General features: G+C 36.6%; 2 protein-coding genes across 2 annotated transcripts in view; one reads left to right on the top strand and one right to left on the bottom strand.

Annotated features, from left to right (window-relative positions):
* psmd1 (proteasome 26S subunit, non-ATPase 1) overlaps positions 1-14,286 on the bottom strand; it is a 90,656-nt gene that overhangs the window by 27,871 nt on the left and 48,499 nt on the right. The gene's annotated exons all lie outside the window — the stretch shown is intronic.
* htr2b (5-hydroxytryptamine (serotonin) receptor 2B, G protein-coupled) lies at positions 587-13,947 on the top strand. Its single transcript, XM_020537184.2, has 3 exons — positions 587-1,111; positions 11,950-12,150; positions 12,870-13,947. Exons 1-3 carry the CDS (start codon positions 592-594, stop codon positions 13,754-13,756), a joined length of 1,608 nt encoding a protein of 535 aa, XP_020392773.2. The 5' UTR covers positions 587-591; the 3' UTR covers positions 13,757-13,947.

Below are 14,286 nucleotides of genomic sequence, written 5' to 3'. Positions count from 1 at the left end.
TGCAAGTATAAAAGCCAGAATCAAAATCAGGGGACAGGGAAAGATGTACAGTATCAATGACTAGAGGGAAGAAAGATATAGTGCAGCCCAGGAGTGAAATGAAAGCAGTAATCTGGCAGCGATACAGAAAATGGATGAAAACACATTTATACAGCTCAGAGATGACAGAGAGAAATGAAGGGGAGATGTTTTCCCGACATAGCAACCCATGCAAAATCAGTTAATTAGCCTGCTAAATTTACATTAACAATTCTTGAGCATATTTGAAAAGCATCAGTCTGACGGAGGTAAGAGCAATTCTAGTCCTTGTAATAACATACAGTGAATTTAATTAGGAACCTCCATAACTAAACGGGAAGTGTTTGCAGCAGCTTGGAGTATTCGAAAGTAGTTGGATGACTGCTCACTTTTAAGAGATCTTTGGTTCTTCACAAATCTGTTAAAATACTTTCCTTTTTTTGAATCAACATTTATTACAAGAAAAGTCACAAAAAGTAATAGTATGTACATTTTCAGCAAAGATGGAAAAATTAATATTCCCTCATAAGTACATGGTCAGCAAATTTAGGGGAAAATGTCTAAAAGAATCTGATGCAAAGACATGTTAGTCTGGCACAAGCATCCTGTGAACAGATTGTTCAGACCATGCTGCATTCTCATCATGATTCTTCAAAAGCAACCAGACAGCCAACTGCCAGTACTCAAAGCATGATGCCTGGTTCAGCCAGTAATGGCACATCGAATCCTGTGGAGTCTGTGACCATGTTTACAATCAGCAGGATGCAGGCAACTCCAATACAGCCCTTCGACAATTCTGGAAGAAATGGAACCTTCTATCTGACAATTACAGAGGAATCAAGACTCACCGGTTTTCTTATTGGTTCTAATTTTCTGGAAGGGGATCAGTCAAAGGATGGACTTCGTTGGGCAGCACTATTGATTTTACTAGTGATCATACCCACTATTGGAGGCAATATACTCGTTATTTTAGCAGTTTCGCTTGAGAAGAAACTCCAGAATGCCACCAACTACTTCCTCATGTCACTTGCAGTAGCAGACATGTTAGTTGGACTCCTGGTGATGCCCATCGCTCTCCTAAACACACTGTTCAGTAAGTCTTATTCAATTTTCTCTTTAACAGAACTGTAGTAATTCACATCCAGTAAAGCATTACAAGTAATTCATATAACATAATAATGTAACTTGTTCTTTGTTAAAGCTAAATAATTGAAGTTATTTTGTGTTTAATTTGGATTACTTTCAATTTGAGGGAAAAGTGGAATGAAACACACTTCCAACTGCGTGAAAACGCCTGCGAGTGGAGTTAATAAGTTAATCTATTCTTGGAATTGTACATACTGCAGATGATTCACACTTCTCTCCCATCAAAAACTCTCATGTACATTTGATATTATTCTACACATTTTATAATTTCATTCTAAAGGATCTTGTTCCCAGTTGTAATTTTACATATACACTCCATTTTTGCTGACTTCCAATCATCTTGAAAATTCTGTGTTAGGCCGTAAACTTAAGAAATTGTCTCAGTAAGAGAAATCAGATTGTATCATATCTAACTTTATTGTACAGTTATTTTTATTTTAATGCCTTCAGAACAACACACAATTTGTGAAATGATCCAGAATGCCACGCTCACTAGTTACAATTAAGGGCTATAAATAAGATAGTTCCGAGTATGTCTAATTGGGAAACTTGTTTAACTAGATTGTGGCTAAAATGTTCAACTTTACACCACAATGAATAACTCAGGCAAATAGAGGACTGCATTTAAGGAGATGTTCAATAAACAGACGGCAGAAAACAATAAAATTAGATGCTGAAGTGCAGGAAAGGCTTGTGCGCATCATAAAAACTGATAGTAACCTGTTTGACCAAACGGGCTGTGCTGTAAATATTATACAATTTGTTACATTTAATAACAATTTCTTGAACAGAAAAGTCAATTAGATGAAACATGAATTTACAAAATAAAATATAAACTGCTGCTTCACATAAACCTACATCAAATATTAAAATTTAAGTACTACAGCACAAGATCTCAAAAAAAATGCCAAAACATTTAGTTGAAAAAGTGGTCAACTGTGTACACTGCATATTCTACAGATTACGAAAGGTAACAAGATAGAAAAGTGAAATTCACTATTCCATTGTGCTTATAAATTAATTTGTAAATATTTCCCCTTTGTTGAGGTTTTTGGTATAAATACAAATACGTATATAACCAGTTGACAGAAAGAGGCAGCTCATAAGTAAAGTGATTCATGGCAATATACCTCGGAGGTACTATTCCTTATTAAATTAGAATGTTATAAACTTGTATGTCGATGAAACATTCTTTTAAATACAATTTCTTTATGAAGGAGAGTAAGGACAAGTGATAGTAAGAATACAAAGTTGTGACAGCATATTTAGCGCTAACAACAACAGAAACTTTAAAATGGTTATCTTGCAACTTTAGTGCTTGATATCCAAACAAATATCGATTTAGTTTCTTTTGTGATAACCAATGGTTGTAAATCATTTAAAGCAAAGCTACATATGCCAATCTGATATTCAAATACAACATAACTTCATTAAGAAATATAGAAGTTAATGGTGGATACATATTAATTTAATAAGATAAAGTTATACAGGGTGCACAAAATATTGAATTACTTTTTAAAAAAAATGAAATGTCAAATTCAGGGATACCTAAATGTTTTCAGTATTTTCATGAATTAATTGTGTGCAAATGTTAAAATCTTTAGCAGCTACTGCAATGACAAAGCAATCTGTGCCTTTGAAAGAAAAAAAGTATTTTGTAAGAAAATACGTAAAATGACATTTTAAATATTATTCAGTGTTGGCTGTGCCACCCCGGAAACAACTACATTAGCGACAAACATAGAATAAAGGAGGCAGCACTTACTGTTTTTAAATTTCATATGCACTATCAAAACAACATTATCAGAGATCATATCGCTAAGGAGCAACATAAATGGAAACCTGAATGTCAACAGAAAAAATGACCACGTTATCTGGTCAATGATTCAAGAATACTGGATAGTGAAACAGTTTTATCATTATCTATGCAGATCTTCTGAAGTCATTTAAGATACAATCATAAATCAAAATTTAAAAGCATCTGCTTGTGTAAGTTTTTGTCTCAGGTGTTTTAATGTTGCTCTAAGTGAATTCCACTTTTTGACATCAACTTGGATTCCTCTGTGATATGACAGCTGAAGTGGAGCTCAGAAAAAGGAGCTATCAGTCTATCAATGCTGAATTTGATAAGGTTAGCTACAATAATCCTACAGTTCCTTGTGAATAACATAAGGACCCATGCAGCTGGTCTGCACATTTAAGTCAATTCCAATTTCTCTTCACTAGCAACACTACAGTTTGTTTTTCTTACAACTTATATCCACAACTCTGACTAAAAGGTGCATACATACTTGCGTTGAAATTCAAATCTGACGGTGTTAGTACTGTCCTGAAAGAAATCACAGTAAAACTAAAAATAAAACCGAGTATATTCAGAAAACTAGACGTGAAAAGGTTTTAAAACAGCATTGGTCATAAACTAAGAATTATTCTAATTTACACTTGGTAGCATTAGGATTATGAATATTATAGAATTGTGCACTGTGCTACATGTCAAGTTATAGTAGATACTAACTGAGCTTTCACCATCATTCAAAACATTTTCCAAAAAAAAAAGTATATAACCATTGCATTCAAATCAATTCAAATTAAAGACAGTGCTCAAAAAAACAAAGTACGTCTGGGTAAGTAAAAGGATATTTTATTCGAAAGAAAGAATAGCATTGAAACTTGTTTTTGGATTATGAATCTTAAAACATATATAAAATTGTAAAGAAATAAATCATCAGCTCCAATCCATGTTGTAGTGCACAGCATTCTTGACACCACTCACTTACCATCTAGAGAAGGGTAAAAAAAAGAGATCAGAGATACATAAAAGGTTGGCAGTGTGGAAAGTTGCAAAAATCATCAGTCTGGGTGGGATGCATCTTCGCTTGCTGATGGAATTAAGGGTGGAAACAGCAGAAGCTCTAGTCAGAATGTGAATCCTCCTTTGATTCTGAGAGGGTTGAGAAAGGATAAGGGGGCTGCAGATGTTATTCTATTATTCAAAAGAGGAGAATTAATCACAACTACAAAGCTGTCAGCCAAATGTCGGTGGTGGAGAAAAACAGTCAAAAACATAAGCCGCAAAACTAGTTTTCATTTCGAAAAATGTGCCTTACAAAATGATAATCCACATTGATTTCTTTCAGGTAAGTTAGGTGTCAAATTTGATTGAGTTCTTTGATGAAGGTGGCAATGTTAATGTTCTGTACTTGGACTTTAAAAATACATTTGATAAAGTGCAATTTATTTAGCAATAGCCTGCTTACTGACATTCAGTTCGGGTTCTGCTTGGGCCACCAGCTCGACTTGATTACAGCTTGGTCAAAGTGTGGACAAAGGAGCTGAACTCTGGAGGCGAAGTGAGGCAAATTTGAATGCCCTTTATGTCAAGAATCTCCCACAAATCTGGAGTCAGTGGGAATCAGAGGGAAAATTATCAGTTGTATACAAACCAAACACAAAATATAGTTAAGATTCTTCAAGGTCAGTCCCAGCATATCACTAAAGGAGGTCCTCAGGTGGTGTCTTTGGTCCAACCTTCTTCCACTGCTTTAACAATAATCTTTATCACATCAAGAAGTCAGAAGTGGGGATATTTGGTGATGATTACATGATGTTCATTACCATGGATGATTTCTCATATATTGAAGCAGCTCATGTCCATATTCAGCAAAGCTCAGACAACACTCAGTTTCACGAAAGGACTGCCGCACTAGAGGTGCTGTCTTTTGGATCTAATGCTAAACTGAGGCCCTCTCTACCTCTCAGATGGACGTAAAAGATTCCATGGCACTAATTTGAACAGCAAGGGAGGAACTGAGAAAGTCCTGGGGGAATACTTCTTTCCCAATTAACATCACTAAAACGGATTGTCTGATCAGTATTACATTGCTGCTTGTGAAAACCTACTGTGCACAGATCAACTGCCATGTTCTTCCATAGACAACTTCACTGTGTTCCTGAAGTGATACATTGGCTATAAAGAGTAGGGACTCCAGAGACTATTAAAGGCAATTAGATATGCAAGCCTTTCATTCCTTCTCTCCTGAATCTATCGCACTCTATTCCTCCCCAAACTTTCCTACTCACATTCATGGTTGCTCCATCTGATGTGGCTTTGCTATACCTACCCCAACCATCACCAATAAAGTAATCTCTGACCAGTTCCTTGTATTCATCTCAACCTACTTAATTCCACCCTCACCTTAGCTGTGCACGCCCCTTCACCAAACCTCACCCCCAGCAAGCCCATAACTAAGTCCACTTCATTGCATCGGAACTTACCACTGAACTTTTTTCTCAACTATCTAGCTTTTGGCCTACAGTTCAAACATCTTGGCAGCAGCCATCCCCATTTTTGAATTCATTCATGGGACAGATGCATCACTGGCTACTCTAAAATGTATTATCTCTCCGTAATTGCCCAGAGGGCAGCTAAGAGTCAAACACATTCTTATGGGTCTGGACTCAGAGGTAGCATAGACCTGGTGAGGACGGCAGACTTCCTTCCTTCAAGTACATTAGTAAATCATTAGGGCTTTACAAAGTGATACGAGGCTATTAGGCTAGCTTTTAATTCCAGATTTTTACTAAATTCAAATTTCAATATATTCCATGACGAAATTCAAACTCATGTCCCAGAACAATAGCTTGGGATTCTGGATTACGGGTCCAGTGACTTTACCACAATGTCACTGGCTCATCTGCAATATGATTCTCTCTCCTCCACTACCTTTAACACCCATGTTTCAATCAGAACAATTATCTACTTGATCCCCGGTATACCACTGCTCCCAAAATTCTGACCCACAACCCAACTTGGGTTAAATCAATGCCGTGTGTATGGTACATGAACGTAAATGATCTCAAGGTATGATTGTGAAGCAGAACACAACAATTACTCCTAGTCCCTGGCCAATATTTATCCTTCAGCCAATACCACAAAAACAGATCATTCATTCAATTTCTCATTTCTATTTGTGGGAGTGTACAGTGCACAAATCAGTTGCCATTATTTACATCAGACACAACAATGACTATATTTCAAATGCACTTCCTTGCCAGCGAAGTGCTGTAGGTCATCCAGTGGTCATGAAAAATATCATGGGACCAAAAGGCGCTTTTTCCTCCCTTAATTAAGGAATTGCTCATCAGTGAGCCATTGTAGGTTACTGATCACAGGTCAATGGGACTAACTGCGAGCTACACGATGTGGACAGTATGTAGACTAGATGGTTGGCTAAAAGAACAGTCAGGTTTCAAGCTAACAAAGGAGCAGCTGATAAAGTGGAGCAATGAAAGAAACAAATTCAGGCGAAACCAGAGAGGAAGTAAAATGAAATTTAGCTGGGTAGTTGGGAAGGACCAGAAAAACAAAATAATGGAGCAGGAAGCCTAATGGCTTCTGAAAAATTGTACTGAATATAATTCTTGTTGCAAGCCAGCAAATATATCAAGCAAACACATTAAAAACAATCTTTGAAAATTGTGACATTGCTTTTATATATCATTATTTCTAGATTTTAAATTAACTTTAAACCTGTTTGGTAATAGAAAGAAATTCTGCAAGCATATGACACAAAACAGCTGTATAATGAAAGGGTTTGAACAAACTCCTCAGAATATCAAAACAAAACTGAAATAAGACAATAAGCATTATTTTAATCAAGTTATTTTTTTAAAAAAGAAAGGAGAAATTGATTTCATACAGTCCTATTTTCTCTGTTTGTTACAATCTACTTCGGGATTCTGTTGCCAAGAGTGCATATAAGCTCACAAATGAACGCAAGACAAACGAAAATGGATATCATGTTGGAAGCCAACTGAGAAGTTACCTCCAAACAACATATTTTTTTAAAAACAATTTAGTAATGGAAATTTAATTTAAAAGGAAGAGAAATAAGCAGTACAGTTAATTAATGCTGTGCACCAATGGGTAATGGCAAATATGGTGAGGTGATCAGTCTTTACAAGACTACTGATTCAAGAGATTACAATCCAATGAAGCACATTAGCTTGACACCGTCGAAAATAGTGCTGTTCAGAGTACAGAGTTGGAGAACGCAGCAAATTGGATAACTGCTCGTGGTTACTAATATGGGGAAGGATGAGGGCCATGGAGGGCATTAGGAAGAAAGGAGAAACAAGAACGTTACAGATCGATGACAACACAGAATTAAAAGCAAAGTTAGTTCTGGTTTTCATCTCCACAGATGCTGCCAGACTTGCTGAATACATCCAACAAACTGTCCCAGATTTCCAGCATTCACAGGAAAATTGGAATTGCTGGATGAGAAAAGATCACAGCTCCATCTGTTTTATTTTCTGTCCTGTAAAGTGTTGAGAAAGTAAGGTCAGTCATTAGAAGGACAGTGGCCTGACTGTTCTTGAAATTTCTGTGGGGAACCTAATGACACAGGGGTGTTAACCAAAAAACTTGATTTTTAGTTCACAGCTGGCAGTTTTCATAGTTCACCGACCTGAAATGTCCCAAGGACAATGCTTTACGGCTTGTAATGAGGGCAGAAATGTGCTATTTCAGGCAATTTGCAGCAATGTAGCAAAATCCAAAGTCTTCCACCTTGATTTTAAGAAATTTGTTGAAACAAGTTATTGAAAAGAATGGACAACACTGCTACGAAGAATGAGATTACATGAGTTTGGGCAGAAGCTAAAGGTCTATTAAATATCTGGACACTGGGTTCAGAAATAGCAGGTGACAGAGTGTAACCCCATCTCACACCAACCAAGGTCCAAATGCATCAATTTTGATAGAGACGATTCATTGAGTTTGTGTTTTGGAAACAGACTGCAGCATACTGTGGAGTCAAATTTCAGTTAACCAAGTCAGCACCCTTTTGAATGTGCTTTGTAGAACTGTTGCAGTGCATAACGCTTTTTAAGTTGATCTCCTGGCACTGTCAGAGAGTTTATCAATCTTGAATACTTTCAAAGATGGTGCATTTGTTTTAATAGTAGTGAATACATTTTGCAATGAAGTGAATGCCACCACAAGTTTGGAGGGCATTAATATGCAAGCATCCAGACAGAACAGGGATAGCAAAGATGGATTCGTTGAATGTGGATGCAATAAAAGAATATGAAATCAAAAACAGCTCAGAGTCAAACAGAACTTCGAGGCTAAAGAGTCTAGTTTAGTCTAAGATAATGGTCAAGGAATTCAACTCTGGAATCCAGCCACTTATTTTCTTACCCTTGATTCTTTCACACGATATGATTAAAATATTATGGTCCACTTTGCTATATTATAACAATGGTCGAGACAGTCTAGTATTCTTATAACTGGGATTATAACATTCTGCAGAATGACAGAATATTTGCTACTGAGTTAGTCAGACATGAACCACATTACCCTTATTTTGTATTTAATTTATTATTTTGCAATAATCATCCTTAGTTTTATAATAATTTAACCTGAATTTATATTTTGACTTTGTTACATCATTTCCTACATATTTAAAAAATTCAGTCACAACCCACAAATGAGGTACTGGTCATCTAATAGTGTATTTGACAATAAATTAAACTTAACCAGAAAACACATGAGATTTCACATCAGGAAATTGAGAGGATGAGGTCCAATACTGTCAAAAGAGAGTGCCAAGACATGAGGAATAGAGATCTTGAAGATAATGCATGGGTTTGACAGTGGTGAAGCAGACAAAGTTTTTCCACGTGTGTGAGAGTCTAAACCTTGAGGTCATACCTTGGGCCTGTTTTCATTAGAGTTGGGTGTGCAGTTTAGAAGGATGAAAGGGAATCGGACTTAAACATATAAAATTCTAATAGGGTTAGAGGAAGTTTTCCCTGACTGGGGAGTCCAGAACCAGAGGAGAGAGTCTCAGGCTATCAGGTAGATCATTTAGAACAAAGATGAAGAATTTATTTTCCACTCAAAGCCTAATGATCCTAAGGAACTCTATCACAGAAGGTTCAGGAGGCCAGGTCACTAAATATATTCAAAAGGTATCAAGGGGTATGAGGAGAAAAGTGGAATTATGGCAATAAGATAGCAAATCAGTAATGATCATATTGAATAACAGAACTGGCTCAAAGGTCAAATGGCTTCCTCCTGCTCCTAGCTTCTATAACTGTCTATGAAATTCATGAATAAATGCAATGGAAAATTTAGAAAAAATTGCTATAGACAAAGACAAGACAAGATTACTGGCCTTGATACCACAAAGAGTAATTTATATAAATAGTATAGACACATTTAAAGGAAAGCTAAATATGCATGAGTGAGAAAGAAACAGAAGAGATATGCTGATCCTGTTGGATGAACAAGGGTCAGACTGAATGTATGGTAGCTACACTTGCTAATGATACAAGGATACATAGGAAAGCAAGTTGTGAAGAGGACAGAGTTTGTAAAGAGATATGAGGGGAGGCAGTGGGTATAGTGGTAAAGTCAGTTGTGTAGTAAGCCAAAAACCCAAGCTAATGTTCTGGGGACATGGGCTGTAGCCAACCATGGCAGATGGTGAAATCTGAATTCAAAAAAAAACTATCATGATCAACATGTAACCACTGTTAAAATCCATCTACAAGCTGTTAGCCCAACATCTGTGATAGGACAAACTCCTGAATTTATTGTCCGGGAGATGATAGCAGGAAAATCTCCTTTAGGGTGGGTAATCTGCCTTCCATACCTGTTTTGGGTTATGTGTGACTCCAGACCTATAGCAACATGGTTAACTCAGGCTTATTAACGCTCTCTGGACAAAATTAGGAATTAGCAATAAATACTAGCCTTGCCAGTGATGGCAACATCCCATTGACGAATAGTTTTAAAGAATCGGTTGAGTGGGTACATGGCACATGGCATCATGTGAGCTTGCTGACTTTGGCAAGGAGAACAGAAAAGCAATATATTATTTAAATGGAGAATGACGACAAACATCTGGTTGTACAGAATGATCTGGGAATCCTGTGAATCACAAAAAGGTAGCACACAGTTACAGCAATTGATTGGGAATGCAAATGGAATGTTGGCTTTTATTGCAAGAGGAATAGAATATTATGACATGCAAGTGTTGATACAGTGGTAACACCCCATAAATCCCTGAAGGCAACAGTAAATAAGGTGGCACATGGAATACTTGCCTTTATTTGTTGAGGCATCAAATACAAGATAGGTTATTATGGAACTGTACAAGACATTAGTTAAGTTACAGCTGGAGTACTGCATGCACTTCTGGTCACCACACCATAGGATGGATGTGATTACACTACAGGTGCATGTGGAAGAGATTCATCAGGATGTTGTGTAGGCTGAAGCATTTCAGGTATGGAGAGAGACTAGATCATTGGGGTTGTTTTTCTTAGAGTAGAGCCTGAGAGGGGCTAAGGGTCTATAAAATTATCAGGGGCAAACAGGAGGTAGATAGGAAGAAACATTCCTGGCTTAATAGGGTTCCACAACCAAGGGTCACAGATTTAAGGGAAGGACAAGAAGTTTCAAGGGGATTTAAGGAAGAATATTTTCATCCAGTGGATGGTGGATATCTGGAACTGTCTACCTGAAAGTTGGTCAAAGCAGGAACCATCATAACATTTAAGAAGCACTTAGATGATCACTTTAAACACCTGAGCATACAAGGCCACGTGCTGGAAAATGGGACTAGAGCAGGTAGGTGCTCATGATGGGCTCAAAGCAGATTTTTAAAAAAGGGCTCCCATTCAAGGAGAAAATAAAGAGGATTTTTCCTCTTAAGAGTGTTGTTAGGTTTTAAACTTCTCTTCTCGAGATCTGTGGAGGCTGGGTCATTGAATACGTTTGAGGCTGAATTAGACATATGTTTGATTGATATGGATGATGAGGGGCAGGAAAGAATGTGGAAATAAGGCTACAAATGGATCAACCATGATGTTACAAAATCGCAGAGCAGGCTAGAGGATCAAATGATCTACTCCTGTTCTTATAATATGGTAAAACCCAGTGTCATGGGTCAGGTTAGATGCACACCTAACTGTCACACCACCTCAATCCAGACACGAACCTTACTGAGTAAGCCAAAACTAGACAGAGAATGCACCATACTCCTGCAAGTTAAAATAGAATCAAAAAAGCAGGCTCATGACCAGAGCAGTTTCCAAAGTATCCTGATGTCAAGGAATCATATTAGGAAAAGCTTACCTTTATGACTTCAGATATCAGGCAACGAGAAAATCACAATAAAGATACTGAAAAACCATTTCAAACACAAATGTGCAAAAACAATTCAAATTTAAATGGGGAAAATAAATCTTTGTTTTTCAACCTACAGTGTGTTCATTACTTAATCTGTCAGTCAGTGGAGGTTATATCAAAGCCAATTTTAAATACTGGAATTCTCATCCACTTGAATTTTAACGTGACAAATGGAATATTGCCGAGGAAAAGAAAACAAGATTTGTAGCCAAATCAATCCGGTCTCTGCTCCTTTTAAAGCTGATTACCACTGATTGGCTAATCCAAGTAAGAGTTAAATGCAAATGCAAATCAAACAGCAAGAGGTTTTATAGAAATGACAAATAAGCAACACAGTGTATAAATGACATTTTGTATTACATTTAAATGAAATGCAATTTGAGAGATTTTGCGACAAACCTGCTCTGATTATTGCAGCATGAAGGTGTAATGAATTACTGGAACAGAAATAGGCTGGTGATTTTGAGATTATTGTAATTCAGACCAAAAGTTAATGCTATGACAAAAATGTTAACAGCTTAGCTTGTGGACTTTTAAATAATATTTAACATTGTTCTGACTAAGATCTATCTCAATTTCAGATTCTGAGTGGCATTTACCCTCTGCGATATGTCCTATCTGGATCTTCCTGGATGTTCTTTTATCCACAGCTTCAATTATGCATTTGTGTGCCATCTCACTAGACCGTTATATTGCTATTAAAAAGCCTATTCAGCACAGTCGCTTCAATTCCAGGGCCAAGGTTCTCATTAAAATCACAGTAGTATGGTTCATCTCAATTGGTATGTATAACACTTTCTGAAAACCTTTATTCATACCTTTTAATTTGATTCTTCCAATACATACCAAATTAAATACTAGAACCCATTAATCAACTGTCAACATAGACTATAAGTTAATGATTAAAAGGATTATTTGTCAGCCACAGTTGGGATAAAAATCTACTTTTAATATGTTAATCAAATGTCTGGTTCGCTAATATATATTCGTTTTTGTGCAATTTAGTAGTCAAGAAAAAGATCAACAACAAGCAGAACTGCAAAGATTTTTAGGGTTCTGTAAATAACAGAATTCTATATTGTTTGTGATCTAAATTTGTTCAGACTATTAATGCTGAACTGTGCGAAATGGTCTGAATTGAAAACGTTACTACAATTTTATTACAACAGTTTGAAAAAAAATTAAATAATAAACTTTGAAATGTTTGTTTCACAGACTAATTAGCGCACTTTTAAAAAGTTGCCTTAAAGGTCGTGAGAACTAAAATGTTATCTCACAGGAATCGGAAAGTACTACAGTAGTATTTTTAACTTTGAAGCATCATGACTGAAATAAAATGCTCCAAAATAGCCAAATCAGGTCACAAACTGAAAAAGTGCTGAACGGAATGTCCTCCCAACACGGCCAATTCCATTTAGAGCTAATTCGATTAAATATGTTACCAGTTTTGACTGAAAAGTATTTATTGTATTGTTCTCAATTTATTTTCTCTTCAATTCAGGCATTGCTATTCCCATTCCCATCAAAAGCTTCCAGGAAGAAACAAACACCCTAATGAACAAAACCTGCTCACTTAAAATTGAAACATTTGGAAATTTTATGGTCTTTGGATCAATGGCTGCCTTTTTCATTCCCCTTGCCATCATGATTGTTATCAACTTTTTGACAATTCATGTGTTGAGAAAGAAGGCATATTTGATCAAAGCCAAAACATCCCAAAATTTTAGCTGGACAACTGTCTCAACCATTTTTCAACAAGACCTTACACCCACCAAGTCTCCTGAAAAGGTGGCAATGCTCAACGGTTCACAGAAGGACAAGACGTTTCCCTGCACACTTGAGAACATACCTATCAGAAGGCTTTCCACCTTGGGTAAAAAGTCCATGCAGTGCATCAGCAATGAGCAGCGAGCGTCCAAAGTTTTAGGAATAGTATTCTTCCTATTTTTAGTGATGTGGTGCCCATTTTTTGTAACTAATGTCACTTGTGCCCTCTGCAAGAGCTGTGATCAGGAACTTCTTGGAACACTGATTGAAGTTTTTGTCTGGGTGGGTTATGTCTCCTCAGGAGTCAACCCATTTGTATACACACTTTTCAACAAGACATTTCGTGAGGCATTTAGTTGCTACATTACTTGCAAATACATAAGAAAAAAGGATATTAAAATACTCAAAAAATATTCTAGCCGGATATCATTTCGAACATCAATCAATGAAAACTCCAAATTATTCATGAGACACAATACAAAAAATGGACATAACCCAATATATACTAGTCCTCTGCGACTACGATCTGCCCCTGTCCAAACAACATCAGTAATGCTGGACACATTACTACTCGCTGAAAATGAGATGGACAAAGCAGAAGAAGCAATTAGCTACGTATAAAATAAAGAGCAGCAAGAATGAAGATTTAAGCAATCTGTATGGTCTGGAGGTTTAATAGCCATGCAGAATGGAGATTCAACACATAGCTCAAAACATTGAAAAACATTTTAATACCAATACACGCATCTATAATTCAATGTATAGTAACGTGATATTTTGCTATAATATTTGTTGTTTACGTACATCATTCCAGGTCCTATGTTTGTGATTTTAGATTCTATAGGCTTTGACAGTTATTTAAATCTACCAATAAAATCAAGCCTAATGAGTCAAAGAAAGTCCAACTTGAGAATTGCTATTTCTGAAAATTCTGCAAAGAAACATACTTATATTGCATCTTTAATATGGACAATGTTTTGGAGGTGGTGGCAGAAATGACAAAAGAGGAGATTGTAGGAATTTGGAAGTTTGGTCAGAGGAAGTTTTAAGGAAAATCTTGAGGATAAGAAAACGATAGGTTCAAAGACAAAATTATCGAACACTGGACCAAGGCACGAAAGCAAGGTCATCAATGGTGGTGCAAGGTGGAG

The sequence above is a fragment of the Rhincodon typus genome, chromosome 13 (genome assembly GCF_021869965.1).
Source record: "Rhincodon typus isolate 14 chromosome 13, sRhiTyp1.1, whole genome shotgun sequence".
NCBI classification, from domain to species: Eukaryota; Metazoa; Chordata; class Chondrichthyes; order Orectolobiformes; family Rhincodontidae; genus Rhincodon; species Rhincodon typus.
This window is presented reverse-complemented; position numbering and strand designations above follow the sequence as displayed.

What these genes read in the sequence shown, in the direction of transcription:
- htr2b (XM_020537184.2), top strand. Translation starts at nt 592, where the DNA reads ATGCAAAGACATGTTAGTCTGGCACAAGCATCCTGTGAACAGATTGTT. An exon ending in TCTCCTAAACACACTGTTCA is followed by an intron (nt 1,112 to 11,949) that starts GTAAGTCTTATT and finishes TCTCAATTTCAG; the next exon opens with ATTCTGAGTGGCATTTACCC. An exon ending in AGTATGGTTCATCTCAATTG is followed by an intron (nt 12,151 to 12,869) that starts GTATGTATAACA and finishes TCTTCAATTCAG; the next exon opens with GCATTGCTATTCCCATTCCC.